Source organism: Hyperoodon ampullatus (genome assembly GCF_949752795.1).
Source record: "Hyperoodon ampullatus genome assembly, chromosome: 13".
Taxonomy (NCBI): Eukaryota; Metazoa; Chordata; class Mammalia; order Artiodactyla; family Ziphiidae; genus Hyperoodon; species Hyperoodon ampullatus.
Window position 1 is genome coordinate 17,345,530 of NC_136926.1, and position 27,328 is coordinate 17,372,857.

General features: G+C 52.7%; 1 protein-coding gene across 4 annotated transcripts; it reads left to right on the top strand.

Moving 5' to 3' along the window:
• Nucleotides 1-2,460: 2,460 nt before the first annotated feature.
• On the top strand, nt 2,461-24,816 carry CABP1 (calcium binding protein 1; the record flags this gene model as incomplete). Of its 4 annotated transcripts, none has more annotated exons than XM_079717178.1 (7): nt 2,461-3,105; nt 15,439-15,615; nt 18,489-18,519; nt 18,791-18,934; nt 20,894-21,003; nt 21,226-21,373; nt 24,791-24,816. In XM_079717178.1, the coding sequence occupies 7 exons, from the start codon at nt 2,461-2,463 to the stop codon at nt 24,814-24,816; spliced, it is 1,281 nt and encodes a 426-aa protein (XP_079573304.1). The 4 variants fall into 4 exon arrangements, with proteins under 4 accessions (XP_079573304.1, XP_079573305.1, XP_079573306.1 ...); XM_079717180.1 differs by lacking the exon at nt 2,461-3,105 and adding an exon at nt 10,635-10,679; XM_079717179.1 differs by lacking the exon at nt 15,439-15,615.
• Nucleotides 24,817-27,328: the final 2,512 nt, after the last annotated feature.

The following is a 27,328-nucleotide window of genomic DNA, read 5'->3' on the forward strand; positions in this document are numbered from 1 at the left end:
GGACTCTCTGGCCTCTGTCTTCCTCTCCAGTTTCATCTCTATCACTCTCCCCCTTGCTCATGCCAGCCCCACTGGTCTCTGCTTCTCTGTGACTGGGCTCATCCCCTCCTCGGGACTTTTGAACTGTCTCCCCTCTGCCAGAAAAGTGCTTCCCCTGAATATATGCCTGCCTTGCTCCCTTCCTTCATTATGACCTCTGCTCAAACATCCCCTCCTTAGAAAGGCCCTCCCTAATCACCAGCTAAGATAGCACCCTCCATTAAGCCCTCCTCTCCTACCTGCTTTTAATCTCTTCATGGCACTAAACCACCAGCTGGTCACTATTAATTATCTGTGCATCTCTAGTTGTTCATCTGTTGCTAGGGATACAGACTTTGTTTTGTTCACCACCGTGTCCCTGGTACCTAACGCAGTGCCTGGCAAACAACAGGCACTCAAGTGTTTGTGGAATGAATGGATGAATCTGTGTATCCCAGGTGCCTAACACAGTGCCTGTTTCTAGACGGATTTGTTAAGTAAATGACCAAATTAACGAATTTTAGAAATGAAATGGCATCTTGGCCTATATCCACGATAATCCAGGATCTGGAGGCAAGTGTTTCATCCATTTGCTCCACGAACATAATCTTGATTTGTTTTATTTACTCTAAGATCATAGGTGATATAACCAAGTTCTTCACTTTTTCAGAAACTAGTCACTGACTGAGGTCTTGCCCAAGAATATTTAGGGAATTTCAGAAAGCTCACCAAGAGGGGCACAGCGGGGATTTAGAATACCCTTCAGCCCACTGCTTTCAAAAGCTCCTGGGGTGGGGGGGAGCTCCTGGGGGGGGGGCGGAAAAAGCTCCTGGGGGATTCGGATAAGGTACTTTATCTCCTGTGATTTATCCAGAATGTACATTTGTTGTTAATCCTGCCCAACACTGATTATTCTCAGGGCTGGAACAGGTAAGACACTGATTGACCTCAGACTCCGAGAGAATAGACATGGCAGTGAGGCTTCAGGGTTACTGCACCCCAGCCGGCCTCAGTATTTGTGCTTTAGGAACCTGGGAGTTCCTAAACTCCTAGGCTTTGATGTGGCAATTCAGCCCCTGAGAGTAGGTGAGCTGGGGAACAGTTGCTGGAGAACAAGAGGAACTTCCCTTGTTCGCTTTGGCCTCTGGGCAGTTGTTTTTCCCACCCATCCTGTTTTTCTTAATTCCTTGCGTATGGAATGATATGTCTGCATATGCAGAAAGTGCAGAGAAGGATGAACCCCTGGCATGAGTGAAGTGTAGCATCTGTCCATCTATCCTTCTATTGAGGTGAAGCGGTGACCAGACTTGCCCTGTTCTCCTGCATGGATGGCATCAGGGCCAGAGACCAGAACAGGGAGAGCCTGGGAGGTTCACACCCCACTCCTTCAAATCTCCAGTATCCGATTACTAAACAAGAGTAGGGGATGGGGCCTCCTAGGCGCAGAGGGAAGGGAACTCGCTTAACTGCACGTGCGGCCCTGCTGCAAACACTAGACTAGGCCTTTTATGTGATGGTGTCATCGGATGTCACCGAGAAGTTAGTTATGATTATTATCTGCATTTTACAGAAGAGGAAAACAAGGTTCAGAGAGGCTGATGACACCTGCCCAAGTTACCCAGATGGTAAGTGGCAGAGCTGGGGTTTGAGATTCAAACCAGGCCTGTGTGACTTCCTGGCTGCCTACCAAGAGCAGGAATTTCTTTAACATCTAGAAGGGCAAGAGGGTGAGCGCGGGGACAAGAGCTGGGGGGGAGGCAAATGGGTCCTACCTGAGACTTGAGCACCACCAGACCCTGCAAAGCCCAGGTTAAGCGGATACCACCTGGCTTCTGTTCTGAGAACTGAACATCCCGTGGCTGCTTCACCAGGGTCATCCTGGTCCCACTCTAGGGTACTGGGAGTGGGTGAAGCCCCCATAGAGTGGAGCCTCTCCTTCCAGCAGTGTCCTTCCACGCCGTTCTGGCTCTGGGCTTTGTAGTGGTGGTGTCATGAATAGCGTGCTTTCATCCTCCTTGGGTCTTGAGTTTACTTCCTTCACCTCTCTCGTCATCGTTTCCAAAGTTGTACCCCGTGGACAGTGCACCCTGCCAGCATTTCTGGACGTTCCGGCGGTTCTGGGTCATTTGGAAACCTCCGGGCATGTTAAGGGGGACTGCCGGCGCCACCAAGGTCTGGGCATCTATGGGGCCCTTCGCCTAGCCCCCTCTCTCGCGCTCCCGGCGCTCCCGGCTACGCACCGCAGCGTCCCCTCAGCCGCCAGGGGCCGCCGGGAAGCGGGGCTCCTCGAGCGCGGGGCGGGGCAAGGGGCGGGGCGCGGCGGTACCTGGGCCGCCGGGGAGCCGGGGGTGGGCACTTCTGGGACAGCCGGCGGCCCCCCCAGATTCGCACCGCCAGCCGCCGGGGAGCTCGGGGCTCCAGGCGTAGAGGCTGCGCTGTCACATGGGCGGCGGCGACGGGGCCGCATTTAAGCGGCCGGGGGACGGCGCCCGCCTCCAGCGCGTCCTCGGGCTCGGCTCCCGCCGGGCGCCCCGCTCTCTGCCCGCCGGGGGCCCAGCGCCGCGCCGCACCGCGCCGCCCCCGCCGGGCCATGCGAGCGCGGGCCCCGCCGCGATGAGCTCGCACATCGCTAAAAGCGAGTCCAAGACGTCGCTGCTGAAGGCGGCGGCGAGCGGGGGCAGCCGGGCTCCCCGCCACGGCCCTGCCCGGGAGCCAGTGCTGTCCAGCCGCCGGCTGCCCGGCCCCTGCCCGGGCACGCCGCCGCCGTCCGGGGACCCCAGTTTGCGGAGGCCCCTGTGCCGGCCGGCGCCGCGAGAGGAGGGCGCGCGGGGGAGCCGGCGCGGGCTCCCCCAGGCGCACTGCAGGCCCCGGGAGGCGCCGCCGGCCGCGGCGTCCCGACCTTCGCCGCCGTCGCCGCTGCCGCCGGCCCGCGGGCGGGATGGGGAGGAACGGGGGCTGTCCCCGGCGCTCGGCCTCCGGGGCTCTCTGCGAGCCCCGGGTCGCGGGGACTCAGCTCCAGCCGCCGCGTCCGAGGCAGACCCGTTCCTCCACCAGCTGCGCCCCATGCTCAGCTCCGCCTTCGGCCAGGTAAGGGCCGCGCCTCCCGCCCGCTCCCTGGAGAGGCGCTCGGGACCCTGCCGCGGCTGCGCGCCCACAGCCCTCCTCCCGCTGCCCGCGGGTCCCCGGGTCACGCTCCTCTGGTCCTCCCGCCGCCTGGCGCCCTAGCCCGCGCGCCTCCTCCCCCGTGCCTGATTCAGCACCCTGTGCGCTGTCCACGCTCCGGGCATCTTCAGGGCGAGGCCCCACCGCCTAGCCTCCCTCCACTTGCCGGAATGGGCCAGTCCTGGACGGGAGCGACCTCCACAAACCGCCTGGAAATTTGCAGGGGTCAAGGAGGGGTGTTCCGAGCAGGTGGCACCAAACCCACTCCTCCGGCCTCTGGCCAAGACGGCCAATGAGCGACCCAAGAGAGCAATGGGCATGGAGTCTGGGGATCAAGAGTGGGGACCTCGGGGTACACAGCCTTGCTTGGGGATGAGGGACCCTAGCCATTGCCTGTGGTGGCCCCAAAGGCCTGGGAAAAGTTAGGAGAGCTAAAAATATGAGAAAAGAGAAGTGTCTGGGTAGGCATGGAGGGATGCACAGAGCTATGGCTCAAACTGGAACTTTGGGGGTATTTTAAGGAGGTTGTCATCTAGGGATGCCATTAAGACGGTAGTGGGCAGTTGTCGAGTTGTGGGACATGGAATAACACCCAGAGACCCCTAGTCTGAGTTAGTGAGTATTCTAGGGTCAGAAAGGTCACTAAGGGGTCATGAATGACTCGTTTTGTTTCTTTTCTCTTAAGAACCCCAAGCAGCTGGGCATCTGCCCTTTAAAAATGGCCCCGTGGTCATAATCCAGGTCTACAGTTAGGGGCTGTGCTGCTGGGGAGAGAGGCTCAGCAGAAAGGAACCTGTGAACTCCTGAGCAAAGCCAGGATTTTCTCTAGTTCTGAGTCCATAATTAAGTCAAACTCGTTGGCACAGCATGGACACAGTTCTGCAGCAGCCGAGGAGGGGTGTAACACAGGTCTGATCAGAGTGTCGCGTGCTGCGTGGGCGAAGGTGGGGCCTGTGCGTTTCTGTGCTAGGATGTAGCGTAAAGAAGCCGTTTCAAGCTCCTGGCTTGCCATGCTGGATCAGAACTCCAAGGAGGCCGTGCGTGTTTCGCTTCAGATCTGCACATTCCTTTTCAAAATACTACTCTGCAGTGGCTGATGCCGGTGGAGGCATGAAGGCAGCTGACATGAAAGCAGCTGCACGTAGACTCGGGTTGCACGGGGCTGCTGTGGTGGCGTGATAGGGCAGCAGTGTGGCTTTGTTCCTGCCAGGAGCCCTCGTTAGCCAAGTTACCGGGAAACGGTTCTCCAGAGTAGAGATTTAAATGCAGAGCTGTGAAAGTTAGTGCAGTGATACGTTGAAGAGTTGACTGCAGTGGCTTCTGTATTAGTGAGGGGGTGTCAGGTGTTAGGGCAGGAGTGGTCTGGATTGCAAAAGGGATACTGTGTCGTTGAATTGGTGACAACTATTCATCCATTTATCCAATATATTTTGATCGCCTACTTTGCTCAGGCATTTGCTGGGCACTATGGAGACAAAAGTGGACAGGATAGCCGGGGTTCTGGCTATTTTGGAGCTTACCATCTAGCAGTTTGGAAGGGTAGGTCATTGGCCCAGGATCACACACTTTCTGGTTACTTAGTTTGCTGGTGATCTGACTTCGTTTCTGGAAAAAGGGCCCTTTCTTTCCAGTCTTGCAGAAGTTGCCTGCCTGGGCCCTTTGTGAGCTCAGAGCATTTCAGCTCATGGGCTTTTCTTCTTCTACTCCCTCAGTCATAAAATGAAGGCTGTTTTCCAGTTCCATGTTCTGAAATGTCACCAGGGTCACCTGAGTCAGGAAGAACTGGAAGGTCCCATCAAATATTTACTACCTCCCTCTGGAAGCTCTTGTCCCTGGAGCTGCAGGCTTTCTCTTTAAAGCTGGGCACATCCCGTCTGGCCTTCCTGCTGATGGCTCCAAGGCATCTGCTCCAGCAACGGTAACAGTAACAAAACCCGGTCTGGGACTTTGTGTCAGAGTCTGCAGTCTCCTGCAAGAATTAGGCTTTCCATCCCTTCTCTTTGCATTGAGATTTCTGTCCTTAGAGACAGGGTCAGGACCAAGAGAAGGGAAATGAGATTCTGAATATAGAAACTTTCAGATAGGATCTGCTTTAGGCAAAATATAGCCCTGGGGAAGTATATTTTTCATGTCTCCCAAGTTCCTTTTTTTTGTTTTTTTTAACCTTCAGTGAATCGTTTGACCTCAGTAAGCCTATGTTTCTTTATCTGCAAAATAGGGATAATCATAGTATCTTAATGGGTTTTCGGGGGGAATTAAAGGGGATATGGAGATATGCACAGAGCTTGGCCCAGAGCAAGGGTCTATGGATGTTAGTTATTATTATTTTTGTTGTTGTTGATTAACTACCAAGGACTGTGTCAGAACTTCTTTCCATTTGTGATAGAGCCAGGGAGGGCCAGGGGCCAAAGTGACACTGAAGGTACCAAGATGGACTCCTTCATTAGGGGGAACAGGAATTAGGGTTCTTCCAGTGACCTAACAGAGCATCCTTACTGCCTGCAGGGAGATGGTGTGGTTTTGAGGCTAAGGCATGGAATGGTAGTTTAGGAGTTAGAGCTGCAGGTTCCAATCCCAGCAATGTTACTTCCTATTGCTGTGACCTTGGGCCTGTTATTTTCTCTCTCTGGTCTGGGTTTCTTCATCCAGAAATGAGATTGACAAAAAACTACCTTGCAGAGCTCTTATGAGGGTTATACAAGATTAAGGATGTCAAATGGGCTGGCTCAAAGTGAGTGCTGGAAAAGGGCACAGGCTTCATTAATACTATTATTAATAGAGTAATTGTCGGAACGGGGGTCTGCGTCAGGTAGTTTGAAAGCTGTCTCTGAGCCAAGTGAGGAAGGCCATTAAAAGAAGGAGCTGAGGGACTTCCCTGGTGGCGCAGTGGTTAAGAACCCGCCTGCCAATGCAGGGGACACGGGTTCGAGCCCTGGTCCGGGAGGATCCCACAGGCCGCGGAGCAACTAAGCCCATGCGCCACAACTACTGAGCCCACATGCCACAACTACTGAAGCCCGCGTGCCTAGAGCCCATGCTCCGCAACAAAGAGAGGCCACCGCAATGAGAAGCCTGCGCACCGCAACGAAGAGTAGCCCCCGCTCGCTGCACCTAGGGAAAGCCCGCGTGCAGCAATGAAGACCCAAAATAAATAAATTAAATAAATTTAAAAAAAAACAAAAAAAGGAGCTGAATGACAAAGGACCTCCTCTAGTACCCTCTTTGTGGCCAGCTAAGGACAAGCCACCCAGCTGCCTAGAGAGAAGATGTGGTATCAGAAATTAACTCAGGACAGGCATGACTTGGGGGCAACTCTTGGCACTGGGTCTTGGAAAACTATTTTAAGAATAGTCTTTCTGTTCCTTCCCCTAAGTTTGGGAAGAAACACCTCTTGTAGACGAGGCCAAGAGGAAAAAACCCATAGCTCTGTCCCATCCTTCCCCTTTCTTTAACTATAGAGACATCTCTTCTGATTTGAGTAGGCTAGCCCAATTCCCAAACTGCTTTGTACGTAAGAGGGTCAAGGTATTTAATGCGTGAATGAATGAATCTCCAGCCTCTGCACTTCAGTTTCTTGGTTGCTATAGCTTAGATGAGGGAGAGGGACCGTATGGTTTGGATCCTAACGGATTCAAGTGCACTAGGCCTGTGTGCCTAGAATGATGGCTTGTGTATATTACTTACTCCTGCCCAGCCAAGTCACTCCCTACTGCTCTCTGAGAGGGCTGGGAGTCCCTGTAGGCTTTCTCTGGGTCCTGGGGAAGGGGAAGAGAAGGTCAGTTTGTGGTTGAGATCAATCGTAGATGATAGGTGTCAGTTCGTAGGTTTTGCAGATGCAACATTGGCACTTTCAACCTCTGTCTAGAGCCCAGTAAACAATGGACAAAGTATCTTCTCATTATCTTATCTTCATAGTAACCTGTGAAACTTAGCATTATCTTGCCCCATTTTAGAGACGAGAAAACAGGCTCAAGAAAGGGGAAGTGGCTTGTCCAAAGGTCACAGTGTAAGTAAAAGGCAGGACTGTGATGTGGTGTGTCTGTCTCCAGACAACCTGCCAGTGCCACACCATGCTGGCCGGTGGAAAGTCACAGAAGCGTGTTTCCTATTTGTCAGAAGCATCCACAAAGCACTTCTCAGGTTACGACCCAGCTTTCCCCAAGTGTCTTAACACTGGGCTGCCATCCAAGTTCAAATGCTGGTGATAGGACTGATCAGGGCCCAGAGCCAGCCTCCCTCCTAATCAGGAATAATCAGCAATGGGTTTATCCTTCTCATCCCTCTGATCCTATTATTCCATTCCAGAACTCTAAGCATGGCTTCTGGAGGCCCAGGGGCTGCTGCCACAGTGCATAGGGATGGGGAGGCGGGGCCGTGGGATGTGCTTTACTCCTTAGGGAAGCCCCCACCATTCGGCCCTCTGTGAAATTTTCTGCCAAAGGTCAAGCCATCTGCTTCCTCAAGATCAGTAGTTACTCCCGTCACACACAACCACCACACACCCCATCTGTTCAACCTAAAATAGATTAAGCAAGCTCGGGGTTGGAATCCTGAATCCCTGGCTGCCCTTAAGCCTCAAGCTGGTGTCAGCACCCTCTTCGCTAAAGAAGGATGGGATTTCTTCCAAGTGCATGGACTTTTCCACAAGGGCCTGGTTTTGCTGTCTCCTGTCTCCTTGCCTCTAAGGACAGAGGCCTATCCCAAGGTCGACAGATGGGTGCTGTGCTCTGAACTGGCCTGCGGGGGGCAGGAGTCACCAGGTCTGAGCCTGTGGGTGCCCTGCTGAGTGAATGGAGGCCCTGCTGGGCCCTTTAGGACCAACGTCGCCACCGGGCAGGGGAAGGGGCGCCTTCTATGTGCCTGGAACTGTGCCAAGCCCTTTGCATGTATTATCTCATTAACTCCTCACAAGAGTCCTATGAAGGAAGGGTTATTAGAGTACCCACTTTATAAATACAGAAACTGAGGCTCAGAAAGATTAAGAAGTCCTCAAGGTCACATGGTTGGTAGGCAGGTGGGCAAGATTTGAACGCAGGTCTGTCCGACTCTGTATGCTGGGCTCTTTACCTCTAGATCGGTGGTTCTCAACACTGGCTGCAGGTTAGAATTACCTGGAGTATTAAACAACTCCAGGGGCTCACCTACACCTACTCCATCAGCATCTCTGGGGAAGGTCCCTAGTGATTCTAGTCTGCAGCCACCATTCAGAACCCCTGCTTCACACTGTGCTGACTTTTCATGTATCCACCCGTTTAGTTCATATGAATTGGATTTGTACCTGGAGCCTAACTCATCTCCCCTCTGGGGTCCGCAGTGAGACCTAGCTTTTCAAAAGAGTCTGCAGATGGTCAGTGCTCTACATTTTGTCTACAAGTCTTTCCTGATCCTCCCACACTAAGTCAGACCCCTGTCTCACATTCTTAGAGTGTTTGTGTTTCTCCTTCATAGCATTTACCTGAACTGAGATTAAGTATGTTGATAGCCCTTTAATATCTCCTGCCCGCCTGCCAGAATGTGAGCTCCCTGAAAGCAGGGACCATGTGTATCTTGTTTCCACAACTTTCCCAGAGCCAAGCACATGGGACAAATGATACTTCCTTCTTCCGTTTTAATAATTCCTTATCCAGTACCTGTCCTGTGCCACGCACTTTCCCCACATGCACCGTATCACCAGGCGAGGGAACTGAGGGCTGCCATGTGAGCACTCAGGAGCGGCGGGGCCAGGACTCAACCCCAGACCTCCAGATCCTTCCCATCCATCTGAGTCCGTTGCTCTTCCCACGACCCTGCCATCACGCTCTGTTTCCGAGGAACAGGTCTTTGAAGAAGGCATTTTTGTTGGCCCTCCCCATACCAGCTCCCCAGCAGCATCTTCACCCCCTTTCCTGCCCTTTAAGTGTCAACAGCGCACCCCCAGCCCCACCCAGGCTTCTCCTTCTGGCCTCCAGAGGCCGGAACCAGGCTGCTGAGCAACTCCCCCGACTAAAATAAACCATTGCATCGTCGTCAGCGGCACGGTCCTCAAAAGCTATCCAGGGACCTCCCTCCCCAGCTCCCTGGGAGCTGGCCTGTGGCACCTTCTGGGCAGCGTCCCCATCCATCTCCCCCTAACGGGAGCTCTGACCAGCCACCCAAAACTGTACAAAAATTCCTGCGAGAGGAGCCCCTCTGGACTGAAACTCTCAGCCGTGCGTGTAAATGGTTTTGCTTCAGGGCCTGGGAAAAGCTCGGCTTCCCAGCCTATCTCTGGTGCCCCCTGCTGGGAAAAGCCGGGTGCAGGGAAACGGGGACACTTCCTCTCCTGGGTCATCTGGCTGGGGCTGTAGGTCACAGAGGTGACATCTGAGGCTTGAGATGAATTCACATCAAAGCTGGAAGCTGGAGGGACGAGGACGTGCCAGTTACCTAAAAAGTTTCATTCATGGGACCTTGAAGACCGCTTTGCAAAGGGCGGCCTCTCTGCACCCCGAAGGAAACCGGTGAAAGATCCCCTATGGGGATCAGGCAGAGGATTAGGAGGTCTGTCGCCCTTGCTCGCTCACGGCCGCCCGCCGTGCCAGCACTGCCTCCATCAGGACCCCCTCAGGGCCGGCTCTTGATTTCCCTTGGGTTGGAGAGAGCGCGCACAGTGAAGGGAGCCGAAGGAGCTGCGTCGGCTCAGCTGTGCTTCCAGCCCTGGAGCCTCATCCCGTTTCGGTGAGGAGGCAAGTGTGAAAAATGGAGCGTGATGGAGACTCGTCACAAGATCTCCCAGGGCCTCGCTGGAGCTGCCTGATCTCAATCCAGCTGCCATGGCGGCGGTGATTGAGATGCGTGTTTGTCCCTGAGCACCTGTCTGTGTGTGTGTGTGTGTGTGTGTGTGTGTGTGTGTGTGAATGCACACATAAGGTTGGAAGCTGGGAGGCACCCTGGCTTTGGGGGCCCAAACTAGCCTGCTTCCCCTTCTGGGTCTGCTGGCCTAATTCCCAGCTGCAGCTGCCATTCTGGGCTCCCCTCCCCGAGGCAATCTCCCTGCAGATTTGACAGCCAGAGAGGAGGGGCCGAGGGAAGGGGAATGGACCGGGGAGAGGACTCAGCTGTAATCTGATGTAGATGATCCGGCAGCCTTCTCCAGCTAGGCTGCCCTTTGCCATCAGCTCTCCGGGCAATTTCCTCTATGCCTGCACTCTCCCCTCCTGCCTTCATCTCCTTAAGAAAGTGTCCAGAAAGTTAAACCCACACACATGAACACACACACAATCTACCAAAAAAAAAAAAAAAAAATCTGGGAACAGGAGCAGGCAGACAAGTGAGAGAGCACGCGCGCAAGAGAGAGGACTCAGATCGGTCTTGGAGGAAGAACGGCGCAGGCAGAGGGAGGCTAGGGTTGGTGGGGACCCAGACTAAGGTCTCTTAGCCCCCAGGAGCCTCCTTCATGGACCCGGGGGTCCTGAGAGGGGCTGCCTCAGCTTAGGATGGGCAACTGTGTCAAGTCTCCACTGAGAAATCTCTCAAGGAAGGTATGTTTCTGGAGTTCCTAAGACCTGGGGCGGGGGATTGGGGCATCTTGCCCTCTGCCCCAGAAGTTGGGGGCAGAGAGGGTGGGCATCTGAAGCTTGCTACCCTTCCCGTGGGTTCTGTCTAGAGCTGCTTCCCTGTTTCTACCTCCAGATTCCCTCCTATCACATTTTTCTATGTCCCAGGCTCTGAGCTGAAGTTGGGACTTAAAGCTGCATGGGGCGCTGTGTTTGGGAATTTGTGCAAGATTTAGGAAAAAAAAACCACGTAGCTCCATGAAAAGCGTGGATCTTTAGGATGTGAGTGGACAGACCCCCTTGGAGCCAACAGGATCAGAAGAGAGTTGAGCTGGGCTTTGACCCTGCTGCTGCTGGTTCCTTCCCGGCAGTAGGATGGGGGCTCATTCAGCTCCTTTGAGGGTCTCTGAGCCTCTCTGGTGGTCTCTAAGCCTTCAGAGTTGTGGGGTTTGAAGTAGATCGCCTTGTTCCTGAGAGGAACCAAACCAGGTGTCCCCTTCCACCCTTGATAATTCTTGAGTCAGGTCAGAGACTCACAGCTAGGACCAGACTGGTTTGGGGCCCCAGGGTTGTTTCCGTCGAGAAACAGAGTGTACAGCAAAGGCGTCTGTAAGTTGCTTTCTGTAGTGGATGTATTGCTTATACACCACGATAATATCCTTTTGCATGAATCCTTTTTGGAGAGCAAATAATCACCTCCAAAGCATCTTTCCTGCAAACCTGGGCTTACATCTGTAGGGTCTTGCTTTAAGTGGGCTCTGCCTGTATTTCTAGCCCCCTGTAGTCAGGCCATAGAAGAAACTCATAGATATTACTTAAAGGAAGAAGTAATGTGAGGGATGTTTTCCTCCAAATTATTTTATTTACCAGACGAGGAACTTGATTGCCACTCAGGTTAAGTAACTTACCCAAGGTCTCAGGTTAGCTAATGGCTCCTGTACCCCCAGCCCCATTCTACCTCCTCTGTTAGTTTGACAGCCTCTCAATTTAGGACATTTCAGGCTTTTCTGCTCATCATCTTCCTCACTTAGCTAAGCTGCTCACATCAAATTCCTTTTAATCTTCACTGTTCCTTGGATCCTTCTGAGGGTTGACTGTTTCTTCTGTGCACACACCCCCCAATCATCTGTCATCTTAAAGGAGAGTCTTTTGCATCAGAGGTGGCCTCCACACTGTTGCAGAGAAGCAGAAACGGATCTGAATTAGTTTAGAGGACCACAGGGCGAAGGCCCTTTCCCTGGGTTCTGTCCAGAGTTTAAAGAGGTGAACTCAAGAACGGGTATTGTCCGTCTGTCCTACCCAACCCATCTTCCCTTATACAGCAGAGTGCTTAAGAGTCAGACTTCTCAGGTCTCCTCTTTCTAGCCATGTGACCTTGGATAAGTTACTTGACCCGTCTGGGTCTCAGTTCCTTTGTCCATCAAGTGGAAATACTAACATCTACCTCCAAAGGTGATTTTGGGGGCTAAAGAAAGAGCTGGGAACGCTGCCTGGAATATAGTACTCAGTAAATGTTAGCTAGTGTTATTAGCATCATAATCATAATTTTTCCACTCTGGGTTTTCTGAGAAGGGGGATGGAAATAAAACGGGAAATAGGAGAGGTTTTGCGTCCATGGAGTAGGGTTAAAGATCATAAAACGTATTGCATTCAGTTTCATGTTTTTTTATAATAGTAATCATTGCTTCTTCCTGAATATCTGCAAGACCTCCAACACCTGTTATCTCACTGGCTCTTCCACCAAGTAGTTCTCTTGGCTATTTTCTAGAGAAAGGAGCTGGACTCAGAGATAAGAGCGTTCCTACGATCCCACAGCCAACCAGAAGCAGAGCTGAGATGTAAACCCTGGTCTGTGTAAATCCAGAGCTGGTATTTTTTGTTTTTTGGGGTTTCTTTTTCTGAATTTTATTTATTTATTTTTTTATACAGCAGGTTCTTATTAGTTATCTATTTTATACATATTAGTATACATATGTCAATCCCAATCTGGTATTTTGTTTTTATTTTTGCCTCTGTGAGAGGCTGCCTCTTTTTCCTGCTGTCAGAGATGTTATTCATAGATTCACGAACCTGACCTTACAGGTCATCTTAGTCCAAATTCCCACTCACTGGGCAGTGCTCTCATCCACCTCACCAAGTGCTTCCTCACTCAACTTCTCCTTGAATACCTTCAGTGAGAGGGAGCACGTGCTTGGCGAGCTTGTACTGTTAGAGAGCTGTTAGGTCATGAGTCGTGCCAGCCCCTTCTGTTGCCCTGCCACACTCAGGAGATGTCCCCTCGGTGCCAGGAAACATTGTCAGCCTGTGGGCTGCTGCCCACTTGGCTTCCTAAGTAGTCGCTGGGAATTGGTAATGGAAGGAGGAGGCCTCCTGCAGGCTCTGAGCAGGGCAGGACTGGGCTGTCAGGTGTCATCACTGGCCAGGGAAGAACAGAAGCGTCCTGGGGCAACTTGGTGCCAGGCAGGGTTAAGATCAAGAGACGCAGTGGAAATTTCCCAGCCATCACTGGTTCCTCCTTCGTGGGAGCAAATGTTTCTCTGTCCTTCTCACTTCTTTCCTGATTGGCAAATATTCTCCCACTTCTTTTGCAGCCAGAAGTAAATGCCTTCTGGCATCCAGCATCTCTTAAGTCGCATCATCATCATCATTGTCATCATCGTTGTCATCATCATTGTCATCACCATGGCAACTCTACACAGTCAGCTCTTACGATGCTCTAGGCACCATGCAATAGCCCATTTACCTCTCACCGAATCCTCTGAGTTGCCCTGATCATACCCATTGGACAGAGAAGGAAACCAGAGCCCAGAGAGGTCAAGTGACCTGCCGAAGGTCACATAGCAAGCAAGCGGCAAGCCAGAATTTGTCCTCAAGACTGTTTGAGTCCAAAGCCAGTTATACTCAAGCTCCTCTCGGAATTCTGTGCTGCCTGCTGCCTCCTTCTGGGCGTGCTCATCCAAGCCAACTGAGTGAGAATCAGCCAGAAACAAAAAGGCTGATTCTCTACAAACATCTGAGATTGTTTCCTGGGGTTAAGCCACGGTCGACTCCTGGGCTCCCTCTGTCAGGAAGGTCTCTCTGGTCCTGCCCTGGCTCTAGCCAGGTCCCCGAAGCCTATGTGAGTGTGGCCGAGGCTCTGAACCTCTCCTGGTCATCAAACCAGAATGGACCCTGGTCATGTCTGACACCTCTCAAGTTCTAAGATTACCTAGGGTGACCCTTTTTTGCACTCATTGGACTCAGGCCTTGGACTGAGGTCCAGCACCTCGGGTCTGAGTTGCTCCTTTCCCTTTGAGAGGCCAGAATATTGCTCCTTCGTCTCTAGTCCTGGAAGAGGCTTAGGAAGTTGGAAGAGAGTCTAGACTATAGCTCCACAGTGTGGGGCTCCGGGGAGGAGGACCACGAGGACAGGGTGAGATGGGGGAGGTTGCCCTGCTTGTCCACCTAGGAGGACAGGCTACCTGTTAGGTCGTGGGACCTTCTTCTGGACGTGGACTTCCTTGAGCTGGAGGCAACTGTTAGAAAGCAGGTGCAGCAGGATGGATGGGCAGGGCATGCAGCTCTGGTGTTCTTGGACAAAGACAGCCCTCTAAGTTTCCACCACTCTCTCTTTCCTTGGAAGGTTTGGCTCCAAATCCCCACGCCGGCGGGGAGGCATCAAGCTCAGGGCCGAAGGCAGACTGCCCTGACCTGGATTCTGGGGGGGATGCTGGGCATCCTGGCCGGGATGCTGGGGTGGAAGAGAATACTGTGTCTGGATGCCGCTGTTGCCCTAAGGGGATGGTCTGTGGGCAGTGTTGACTTTTTATAGCTGCATGGGAAACATCAGGGAAGAGGGTGGGCTGGCCGTGGCCTGGGAGCACAGCTATATTCGGCCAGCAGAGAGGGCCCCTGCCTCAGCCTCTAGAGGTCCCGCAGACTGGGCTGGGCAGGGAGCCAGTGAAGGCGGGAGGGACGAGGAGAATTGCTGGTGGTAGACAGCGTCTAGTCTCGAGGCCACACACTAGGTGGAATCTGACCCATAGATGTGCTTTGTTTAGCCCACCTGGTGCTTTAAATCAGAAGATCTGGCGACACCGGGCTGGAGTTACGTAATGTTGTCCCTTCAAAGGGGACACACAGCATCCATTTTGCCCCAGGCCCTGCCTCTCACACCTGCCTGCTTCATTTCTGTTCACTGTGGCACCTGTGTCTGCAACCTCCGGTCTTGCAGACTAGCTGAGCCTGCTCTTTGTGTCACCAGTTCTGATGGTCCTCACTGCCTTCCAGTGGGTTCCAGTGGGGGTAGGGTCAGAGGTCAGTCTGACCGGGGAGCTTAGCCCCGGGAATTGCGCTGGGACATTGGGAGCATCTTGGGAAAGGACATTATTCCCTGAATGAACAGAAGCCTCCCTCTGCCTGCTTCTCTCTCTGAGCTTCTGTATGCACACAAGTGTGTGGTTCTGTGCACGTGTGTGTGTATGTGTGTTTGTGTCTGCACTTGGGCCACACAGAGGGTATCAGACCCACCTCTCCCTGGAGCATCCATTTTGGCCGAGGATCGGGGACTCCACCTGTTGGACCAGTTTGATGCCTGCCTCAGAGCATCCTGAGGGCTCTCTGCACCCTGCTGTTTGCCTCGCAAGGTCTGCTCTTGAGAAGGGCCCCTTCTAGGACCAGGAGCCAGGCTGGGGCCAGGAGGACCCGGCTGGGCAGGGAGGTGATGCCCTGCCTCTCTTTTGTATTTGCTTGGTGCTGGCTGAAGATGCGCCAGGAGGAGACCAGCTATACGGTGGTGCAGACGAGTGAGGAAGGGCTGGCGGCCGGCGGCGAGCTCCCCGGACCGCTCCTGATGCTGGCCCAGAACTGCGCCGTCATGCACAACCTGCTGGGCCCGGCCTGCATTTTCCTGCGTAAGGGCTTCGCGGAGAACAGGCAGCCTGTACGTAAGTTGGCCCCGGTGGAGCTGCGCTCGACTTGGCTTCACAGGGCGTGAGGAAGGAGGTGCTGGGAAGAAGAGGGGGCTCTGTACTCAGCAGTGCGCGTCCCCCAACGGATACACCTCAAACCCGCCACTTGTGAATCTGACCCCCAAAGTTTCCCACTGATGGCTGCAAAGCCCTGGTGAGTCCACATCCACCAGCAAGAAATAATAGCAGCTAATATTGCTTGGAGTTTTTGTGTTTTTTTGAGCACTTACTATGTGCCCGGCACTGTGCTAAGTGCGTTGGCTCATCACCTCCCTTAAGCCTCAGAGCAACTCCAAGAGGTAGGTACTATTATCCTCCCCATTTTACAGATGAGGAAACTGAGTTGGAGAGGTAACATGCTCAAGGTAACATCTGGTGGGTGATAGAGGTGGGATTCAGATTCAGGGATACTGACTCAAAGACCTCCTGTGCTCTGAACAACAGTACTGAATACGCAGCACCATCCAGTAGAACTTACTGTGGAAACACTGCCCAATCTGCGCTGCCCTCCCTCTACAGTAGCCACTAGCCACATGTGGCCACCGAGCCCTTGAAATGTGGCTAGTGCAACTGAGGAAGTGAATTATTAATTTTCTTTGATTCCAATTCCAACTTAAATAGTCACATGTGGCCACTGCTTTGGACGGCCTCCCATGCGTATCTGAACAGTCACAGAGAGGAGGGTATTAACAGTGATGTTATAGATTCAAACATCAGTAGGTTTAAATGCCACCTGTTAAACACTTTACACATCTTGCCTCACAGATGCTCACAAAGGCCGTGTAAGGTGAGTACTGGTATTAACCCATTTTACAGATGAGGAGACTGTGGCACACACAGTTGAAGGAAACTGCCTAAGGTCCTACATCTAGGAAGCAGCAGATCTGGGCTTTGCCCTTGAGTCCGTCTGACTCTAGAGGCCAAGCTCGTCCCTCGACTGCTTAAGTTGAGGAGTGAGGGGTGTGGTGGGCTCCATTCCCACCTGACCCCCCAAATCAGTGCTCATGGTTTCTCTGCCCCATCGGTGGGCATCTCCGGCTCTACTACACATCCTCCCGCTGCTCTGCCCTGAGGAGTGTATGATTCAGGGACCAGCCAGCAGGACTCAGTTGGACCAGCTCCGGCCACGGGCACACACAAGGGGTACCCAGCTTTTTTGCTCCCTGGCTCTGGGTTTATAAGAAGTAGGGTGGGGGCTGCAGAGCTGGGTCCTGGAGATGTGAGAGGCTACTTGAGGCCTGCAGGGTGGGAAGGGTTGTGTCACTTGTCCCAGTGAGCATACTCTGCACGTGTGAGTGCATGCATATAGTCGCTGACACTTTCACTTACTGGGGGTACCGGGCATTGTAAAAGACATTCTTTTTGGTCACCCAAGATCCCAGTCTGACTCGGAGCAGCTAGTGGGTGATAGAGGTAGGATTAGGTAGGTATTAGAGGGCGTGACAAACCCTCCCTGTGCACAGTGACAGGTTTTTAAAGTGGAAGTCCTCACAATCATTTCACAGAAACAGACACCTTGAGGTGAGTCCTACCTTCAGCTAAAAATGCCGCTAGCAGGACCTGGTAGCCTGCAGCCTACTCGTTCCAGGCTCACGTACGCTCTCAGCACTGTCCTACCACGTACGGCCACTTCTGAGAGCCGGGTCCTTCCTGCGCAGCTGGTGGTCCCACAAAATGTTGCTCAGCAGCCCCTTTCTAGAAGATTCTCAGATTTTCCAGCACTGGGGTCCCTTGCCCTGGGGCCAGTTTGGAGCGGGTGGGCAGCAGCCTCTCACCCGCCCTGGCCCTATTGGCTAGAGTAGCCTGAGTGCACAGCTGAGATGCCTCATGCTCGCTGTGGCCCGCTCGCTGTGGCACACCCGTGTGTCTGTGTTCGTGATCGGTGTGCCCACACCTGGTGTGCACTTCCTCAGGGCGGACACACCCTGCCCAGTGTTCTCCCTGCCCAAAGGCAGAGAGCTGTGACATATGGAGAGGATGAGCCCCGTGGACCAGTTTTGGAGCCTGCTAAGCATGTCCATCTGGGCACCGCATCCATTTCATGCCAGTCTGTCTCCCTCCTGGGCAGGCCTGGGGCAGCTGACGCCTCACCAGCCGGAGCCTGCCCCCTGCTTCCTCTGGGCCTGCTCTTTGGAGACTTCTCTGCCATCTGTTCAGATGCCTCGTCCCAGGGCTTCCTTGACTCCCCACGGAGACCTGGGCACTGTTTGAGGCCGCAGACGTGCACTTTGGACCCTGGCAGCCGCCAGAGGCACTGGCAGCCCCCAGGGTCCTATGCTGTGTCCTGTGACAGGGCGAGGTATAGGATGGGGGTCCAACTGGAGAAGGTGGGGCAGTGCCCAGGAAGCAGGGCACAGCCTCATCCTGCCTCCGCTCCCTCGGCTCTTCCTCCGCCTCCTGTTCCTCCCTCTTGGGTGCCTGTCTGGGGCCCCACATCCCCCCCCGCCCCTCGCTTCTCCCATTGCTTTGCAGGCCTCTTCTCCACTGCTCTTCCTGGTTTCTTTGGGTAGAGCCCTCTTCTTTCTGTTGTGACCTCCCGCTAACCCCGTTTTATTTACAGGTTTTGGCCTCCAGACCAGCCCTGTTCGCTGACACATTCTTGTGTCTGGAATAAGGGGCTGCGGGCCCAGAGGTTCTGTACCCAGGCTGGAGAGGGCATCTCCCATGTCTGTGGGACAGGTGGGGCTGCATCCTTTCCCCTCCAGGACATGGTCCAGGCACGCCTCCGCTGCTGCCCCATCACCTCCCGCCCAGTGCCTGCTGCCACTGGGACGGCCCTCAGCTGGGCATTGTATGACTTCTGGGCCCCTTGCAGCTGCTAATAGGACATGTTCTTTTGTTTCAGGACAGATCACTGCGGCCAGAGGAGATTGAAGGTAAGAACTGGCCCCTTAGGGGAGAGGGTTGCTCAACCATCCAGAAAGATGAGGAGAGGGAGGTGGGTGGGAAGAGAGGCAGAGGTATCTCGGCCTCCTGCAAACGGGGCCTGGTGCAGAGCCAGGCATCCTCTGTGGAGCCAGGCGTTGGAGGAATGCAAGAGTCAGCAGGCCCTCGGGCTGCCTCTGCCCCAGAGACTCTGCAGGTCATCCCCTCACCCCCCCACCCCCGTCCACAACCAACCCTCCCCCACTTCCTTTGCTTCCCCAGAGCTCCGCGAGGCCTTCAGAGAGTTTGACAAAGACAAGGACGGCTACATCAACTGCAGGGACCTGGGCAACTGCATGCGCACCATGGGCTACATGCCCACCGAGATGGAGCTTATCGAGCTGTCTCAGCAGATCAACATGAACCGTGAGTCCCTCCAGCGGGTACCTCCTTCCCTCCCCAGCCTCGCCCTTGCTGTCCTCCGCCTGGGTTCAAGTTCTCGGCCCACCTCTTCCCAGCTCTGTGACCTGGGGCAAACTACTCTCTCTGTGCCTCCGTTTGCTCACCTGTAAAATGAGGGGTGGAATAGAGCACAGGAAATCAGTTGGGGGCATGCTTATTTCTTTATTATTTTTTCGTGGTTTATTTATTCATTTATTTTTTATTTTTATTTTTGGTAACAGCTTTACTGAGATATAATTCATAAACCATACAATTGACTCACTTAAAGCATGCACTTCAGTGGCTTCTAGTGTATTTAAAGTTGTGCAACCATCACCACAATCAATTTCAGAATATTTTCATGGCCCCCAAAAGAAACCCTGTATCACTTTGCCATTACCCCCAAGTCCCTCCCCAGCCCTAGGCAACCACTAATCTACTTTCTGTTTAAGCAGGTTTGCCTATTCTGGAAGTTTCTTTTTTTTTTTTTTTTTTGCCATACGCGGGCCTCTCACTGTTGTGGCCTCTCCCGTTGCGGAGCACAGGCTCCGGACGCGCAGGCCCAGCGGCCATGGCTCACGGGCCTAGCCGCTCCGCGGCATGTGGAATCTTCCCAGACCGGGGCACGAACCCGTGTCCCCTGCATTTGGCAGGCGGACTCTCAACCACTGCGCCACCAGGGAAGCCCTGGAAGTTCCTTTTTTATTTTTATTGACGTATGCTTGATTTACAATATTATATTAGTTTCAGGTGTACAACACAGTGATTCAAAAATTTTTATATATTATACTCTATTTAAAGTTATTATAAAATATTGGCTCTATTCCCTGTGCTGTATACTCTATCCTTGTAGCTTATTTATTTTATACATAGTAGTTGGCATCCCTTAATCCCCCGTCCCTATCTCACCCCTCCTCCCACTTCCCTCTCCCCACTGGTGACCACTAGTTTGTTTCTGTATCTGAGAGTCTGTTTTTCTTTTTTGGACGTATTTAAAACAGCCAAATACCTGGCACACAGTAAGAGGTGAACAGAGGATGCCATTATTATGTTTTTCTCTGTCTTCATTTTCATTCTCCCAGGAGCAGACCGGGAGATAGGGCTTTGAGTGCGGTAGTTTACTCCGTAGGGGCAGGACGGCATCGGTAGGGGGTAGGGAGATGAGAGGGCGGAGACAGGAGCCAAGGCACGAGGTACTGGAGCAGCTGCCACTGCGGGTGATGGAGTCTAGTTCTGCCGGGAGCTCGGGAAGCTGGTGTAGCAGGCCCACCTCGGAGTTGTCCCCAGCCCTTACCTCTCGGGCTGGGTATTTATCCCCCAAACTCAGTCACTGGCTGAAAGTGCTGTGAGCAGGCCCCAGGGGGCAGGTCCCCTGTATTTCTCCCCATTGAGGGCCACTTGGAAGGTGAATTCTATTTGCACAACGAGGGAAAGGCGGGGGCAGGTGGGCCAGGTGCCCACGGCTTCTGCTTCTCTCTCTGCTTTTCTGCATGTGTGTCTCTGTCTCTCCTTCTCTGAAATTCTTTGCCTGTCTCTTTCTCCCCTCCGTATCTACCCCTGTCAACTTCCTGACTTGTTCCTTTAGTCAAACTCCAGCCACTCCCCTGAGCCATTCTGTGACAACCCCCCATCCATGGTCACCTCTGTGTCCTCATTTGGCCTTTGCTTATACCCTGGGCCTGGAGCTGGGCAGGTCAAGGAGGGTTGGCAGTTCCCTCGGTTGCCTAGTTGGAGATGGGCAGTAGTTAAATTTTAATTTTTTAAAATATATATTTATTTATTTATTGGCTGCACCACGTGGCATGCGGGATCTTAGTTCCCCGACCAGGGATCGAACCCGTGCCCCCTGCAGTGGAAGTGCAGAGTCTTAACCACTCGACTGCCAGGGAAGTCCCAGATGGGCAGTGGTTAGATGGATGATCCAGTCTGTTCCTCTGTCCCCAGTGGGTGGCCATGTGGATTTTGATGACTTTGTGGAGCTAATGGGACCTAAACTCCTGGCGGAGACAGCAGATATGATTGGAGTAAAGGAACTGCGAGATGCCTTCCGAGAGGTCAGTGATGGGCGGTGGACAGGCAGGGGCGGGGAGCTTGTTAGAATTCCAACCCGGGATGGAAACGTGAGCTCTGGATCCCAGACCAGGGGAAGGAGCTTGGACAGAGAAGGGATCCGGGGAAGGCGGGACAGTGGTGCTGGAGAAGGGGCTCGACCTCGGGATCTGCTTCCAACAGTCTCCATGTTGTAGCTACTCCTCCCTCCTTCCTGCCCTCTCTAGTTTGACACCAATGGTGATGGGGAGATAAGTACCAGTGAGTTACGAGAGGCCATGAGGAAACTCCTGGGTCATCAGGTGGGACACCGAGACATAGAGGAAATTATCCGAGATGTGGACCTCAATGGGGATGGACGAGTGGACTTTGAAGGTAGGTGGAAGTGGTTTTGAGAATGGAAGAGAAACCAGGGTAGTAGTGGGCATCCATAGAACGCTCCACGTATGTATCCATGATGCAATCATCAGTACACTCCAACTTTCCATCCCCCTACCCTTCCATCCTGCCACCCCTCTAATCTGCCTTCCATCCCTACACCCATCCATCCATCCAACCATCTGTCCATCTTTCCATATCTATCTTTCCATCTTTTCATCCATCTATCTCTTTATCTGTCCAGGTGCCTATTTACCCACTCACCCATGTGTAAACAATTATCCATAGAACCATTTATCTATGGCCTTATCTATCCATCCATGCACCTATTCATTCTTCTCTACATTCACCCATGCATTCATCCATGCATCCATCTACCCATGTACCTCTCTCCATCTATCCATGCATCTCTACTTCTCAACATTCATTCATACATTTGTATATCTCTACTCATCTGCCTATATTTCTACCCATACTTCCAATGATCTGTCCATCAGTCTGTACAGTCATTTTCCCATCTCTATCCATGTACTCATCCATCCATCCATCCCTGTGTCCATCTGCCCCCATCCATCTCTCTCCATCTATCTGTCCACCTACTCCTGCATCCATCCATCCATGTAGGTATTTTCTGAATACCACATTCCTCAACCTGACACTCAGGCCCCCTAAAATCTCTTCATGGCTCACCTCTCTGGCCACAGCTCCTACCCTTCCTTCACTCACACTCCACCTTAAAGCCATAGGTGGTCCATGAACCTCCTAAGCTGTCATTTGAATACATTGTTCTTTTTGTCAGGATGCCTTTTGTCCTATTCTTCGCTGGTCCTAAATTCTATTCATCCTTCAAGACCAGCAGTGGGGCCACTCGCTCAAACACTGCTTTCCTCATTCCCCAGATTGAACTTCCTCTTTTCTGGGCTTTCACAACACCTCAGGCTCACCCTCATTCTTCACACTGTCCCCTAAATGCTAGTTATATCTCTGCTTGACTCTGAACTTTTGGAGAGGAGGAACTCCGCTTTCTTTATCTCTGTCATTCCCACAGAACTCAGTACCGGACACATAATGAATGCTCAGTAAAAGTGTTTTTAAAATAACCAATAATAATCATAATAGTGATCATCTATAACTGTACACTTATTGTATACCAGTCACTGTACTAAGCAGCTTTACACATATTATCTCATTTAATTTTCATGATGACTCTAGGGACTACACATTATTACCTCATGTTATAGATGAGGAAACTGAGGCTCAGAGAAGTAATATAACTTGCTAACCGGTAAGAGGCAGAGCTGGGTCATAAACTCAGGCCTGGAATCTCAACCACTACATACATTACACTGTACATGACACCGTCCGAGGCACCATGGGATACAGGAAAAACAACAAACAAACAGCAAAACATTGATTCTGCACTCCAGGAACGTGCATTCTGAGCAGAAAGGCAAGATAAACACGAGCAAGACTGTGAATATGTCCAGAACACAAAGGCTGGGAGGCCTTTTCTGGGGAGTAGCTGGTCTTCAAGGTCAAAGAGAGTGTGGCAATGGAGAGAAGGCTTTGCTACCACAAGAGCTGAACATTTCAGGTCACCCCATGTCCAGGTAGTGACTCCTACAGATGCTGGCTCTTCCCTGAAAGCCCAGAATCCCCCATTCATTCTATCAGCGTGTGTTGTACACCTAGTGTGTGCCGAGACCTGATCCCTGCCTTGAGGAGCCCAAGACCAGCAAGGAAAGCCGAAGCCAGCAGTATAGTCCATGCTGTTTGGGGGAAGTACAGCAGGCTGTGGGGCACAGTGGGGGCACCTTTGCCAAGCTGGGAGGGGGGATTAGGGAAGACTTCCTGGAGGAGGCTATAAGTAAGTAGAGCCCTAAGAGATGAGTAGGAGCCAGCAGGTGAAAAAGAAGGAAGAGATATTTACCCAAAGGAATTGAAAACTTATATCTACACAGAAAACTGCAAACAGATTTGTTGTTTATAGTAGCTTTACTCATAATTGCCAAAACTTGGAAGCAACCAAGACGTCCTTCAGTAGGTGAATGGATAAATTAACTATGGTATATCCAGACAATGGAATATTATTCAGCGTTAAAAAGAAATGAGCTATAGGGGCTTCCCTGGTGGCGCAGTGGTTGAGAGTCCGCCTGCCAATGCAGGGGACACGGGCTCATGCCCCGGTCCGGGAAGATCCTACATGCCGCGGAGCCGCTGGGCCCGTGAGCCGTGGCTGCTGGGCCTGCGCGTCCAGAGCCTGTGCTCCGCAGCGGGAGAGGCCACAACAGTGAGAGGCCCACGTACCTCAAAAAGAAAAAAAAAAAAAAAAAAAGAGCTCTCAAGTGATAAAAAGACATGGAAGAAACTTAAATGCGTAGTAAGTGAAAGCAGCCAGTCTGAAAAGGCTACATACTTTGTGATTCCAACGATATGACATTCTGGAAAAGACAAAACTGTGGAGACGGTGAAAAGATCAGTGGTTGCCAGGGGTTGTGAGGAGAGGGAGGGATGAAGACAGGGAACACAGAGAATTTTTAGGGCAATAAAACTATTCTGTATGATAGTACAATAGGGATACATGTCATTATACATTTGTCCAAACCCACAGAATGTCCAATACGGAGGATGAATCCTAATGTAACCGTGGACTTGGGGTGATAATGACGTGTCAGCGTAGCTTTATTGACTGTAACCAACGTCCTGCTCTGCTGGAGGATGTTGACGATGGAGGAGACCGTGCGTGTGTATGGCAGGCAGGGAGCGTATGGGAAATCTGTACCTTCTGCTCGATTTTGCTGTGAACCTAAAACTGGTCTAAAAAATGAAGTCTAGTTAAAAGAGAAGGGAGCAGGGATAGGCTGCAGGAAAGCTGAGAGGTGAACAGGAGGGGTGTGTGTTGGTTGCCCCTGAGGGGCTGACAGGGAGCTCTGTGGAGTCAGAGCTTAGTGGCTGGAGGTGAGTGGTAACAGGTGAGGCTGGAGGTGTCAGCTGGGGCCAGAACAGGGAGGCCCTGGGGTCGTGTCAGGATCCAGCACGTTATCCAGTGGGGACCATGAGAGGTTTAAGAGGGGTCAGATACGCAGATAGAAAGCTCCTGCTAGCTGCCGTGTAGAAGGTGGATTGGAAGATGCTGGATGGGGGAAATTCTCTGGCCGTCCAGTGGTTAGGATTCCGCGCTCCCACTGCAGGGGGCGCGGTTGGATCCCTGGTGGGGGAACTAAGATCCCGCATGCCGTGTGGCGCGGGCAAAAAAAAAAAAAAAAGAAGATCCTGGGTGGACGTTGGGGACCAGCATCAGTCAGGGTCCGCGGCAATAGACACGGGGCCACCGATCCGAGGGAGGTTTGGAGGCAGCGTCCTGGGCCCTGACTGCTGCTTTCTCCCCACCCCCTCCTGTGCACCCCACCGCAGAATTTGTCCGGATGATGTCCCGCTGAGGCCGCCAGGGCCCCTCCAGGACTGCCAAGCTCCACGGGCGGGGAGAAGAGGAGCCGGAGCTCGCCTCATCCCGCCGCCACCGCCGCCGCCGCCGCCCAGAGCCCGGGACGTACTGGCGGATGGGGCCTGCCTGCACCCCGGGGAGGTGCCCACCCCGGACCCCCGCCCCTCCGCACTGTGAAAGACTCACGACTCCTGCAACTGGAAAGGGGGGCGCCCGCCGACGAGGAGGCCACCGCGCCAGGCCGGCGGAAGTCGGGCCGGACGCCGAGTGCCATAGACCCAGCCGCTGCTGGCTGGGGGCGCCCCACACAGCATGTCTGCCCCCCGGGGCAGAGCCTCTCGCCGCCCTCCTTAACTCTGTGCCCGTCCCCCCTCGCCTCAGCCCTGTTATCTCAGAACCAATAAAAATATTTCCAAGAGAAAGGCAGCCGTGGGGGGATCTCTGCTTCTCCAGCCTGGTTAGATGGCACACGCGTTTCCTGAGTACCAGCTGCGTGCCCAGAACTGGGTGAATCTCCCTGCCCTCGATGTGTACTGAGTTCCCATTAGGCACCCAGCCTCTTCCGCCTTTAACTGAAAGGGAGACTGGGGCATATAGTGATGTAGCTGGATTTGCTGCTACCCCCAAACAAGGTCAAGTTCTATGGGGAAAGGAGACTGGCTATTGGTTGGGTAAGCATCTAGCAGGGTCTGCCTCACTTCCTGCCTCCCTGGAGCTTTCACACTGGTCGAGATAATCACATCCATATGTGATTACAAATTGTGATCCTGCTTTTAAGGAAAAATGCAGGGACCTTTGGTGGGGTAGGATAAGGAGGCCTGGACTACTCTCTGGGGAGATCAGGAGAGGCTTTCCTGAGGAAGTGATAACAAGGTTTTTGCCCTGGAGGAAATCCCAGTGTGTGTGAGGACACGAATGTATTAGAATGGAATCAGCTGCCAGACACTCTGCCGAGTGAGAAGCAGGATGGTATACTGGTTAGGTCCTGGATTTACTTGCTGTGTGACTTTGGGCCAGTCACGTCTCCTCTCTGAGCCTCAGTTTCCTCATGTGCAATAAGGGGATAATAAAGTCCACAGTAAATGATCTCAGGGTATTGCATTGCCCACCTCCGGGGGCTGTGAAATTGTGCAAAGTGGCATTATTAAACAGGATCCATTGTAATCATTGTAATTAATTTCTATAAGCCAAGGGCTGAAGGAATCCAAAGGAGAAGTTTGTGGGTAGAAGTCGCCCAGAATCTTTGACAGGCTTGCGGCATAATCGGACAGGTGTGTGGGATGGACCCATGTTCTCCAAGCCAGTGGTTCTCAAACTTGAGTATTTTCATCAGAATCGCTTGGAGGGTTTGTTAGCCCCGCCCCCAAATCTGGGCCCCACCCAGTGATTCAGATTCAGTGAATTTGCATCTCTAACAAGTTCCAGGGCATGCTTGATGCTCTCAGGACCTCAATTTGAATAACACTGCTGTAAATCCCAGACACGAGGGAGGCAGGTGTGCTGTGGGCTAAAGGCTGGAAGCAGAAGGTAGGTGGAGGATTTGTGCTCTCGGATCTGGCAGGGAAGGACTGTGGGCGCCCCCCACCCCCCGCCAGAGGCCTGGGTAATCCCCGTGTCCCCGAAGCTAGGGTGGCTGGGAGCTCCAAATTCACTTGAATAATCCAATTCTGAGACTAAGCCCTTGGCTCTGTGCCCCAGTAGGCAGGCCTGCAGCCCTGCCTGCTCCTGTACCTAGCTCTGCCCAAAGACCCCCAGATCTGCACTGTTTCAGAAATTCAATGATCTTGGAGGGCCAGAGGAGCCATTTGTAGAAAGGGGGCTTCTGGGGGCATCTGTGTCAGCTGACAGGATGAGCCCTTGGGGGCACCACAGGGAGATAGTAGAGTTAGGGTGTCAGCTAGGACACTTCTGTCCTCAGTATTGTGACCTCCTCAAATCATAGACAAGGTAGCTGTGATAAAGCGACTTGAGAAGATGACAGGCCACTGTTCAAAGGAGCGCTCAAGCCAAGGGGAGGCCCAGAGGTGGGGCTGAAACTAGTGCTTCTCCCCTTGAATTTGTCTTATATCTAGGGGTTCCTAATAAGATCATTTGAAGAAAAGTTTCTCTTACTTTCCGAGAACTGAGACCCATTTTCCGAGATGGACCCTATCTCAGGTAGGAATTCTTTCTGCATCTTCACCCCTGGGTGGGTGGGTGTCATCTTAGAAGAGTTCTCCTTGTCTGTAAAGTATTAAACTGGGCCTGGATTTGCCTTCTTGTGACTTGTAAAGTGCAACTCATTCACTCATTCATGCTTGCATTCAACCACTGTTTATTGAGCACCTACTATGTGCCAGGTCCCGTGCGAGGGTCCCTGTCTTCTAGGAGCTCAGACTGGAAGGGGAAATGGATAAGAAAACAGACAAGGCTAATGTAGTGGTATAAGTGCTATTTACTAGGTTACTTATGAGGTTAGCCTAGGAGAAGTGAGGGTACTAAAAGATACCCACCCAATATAGTGGGGT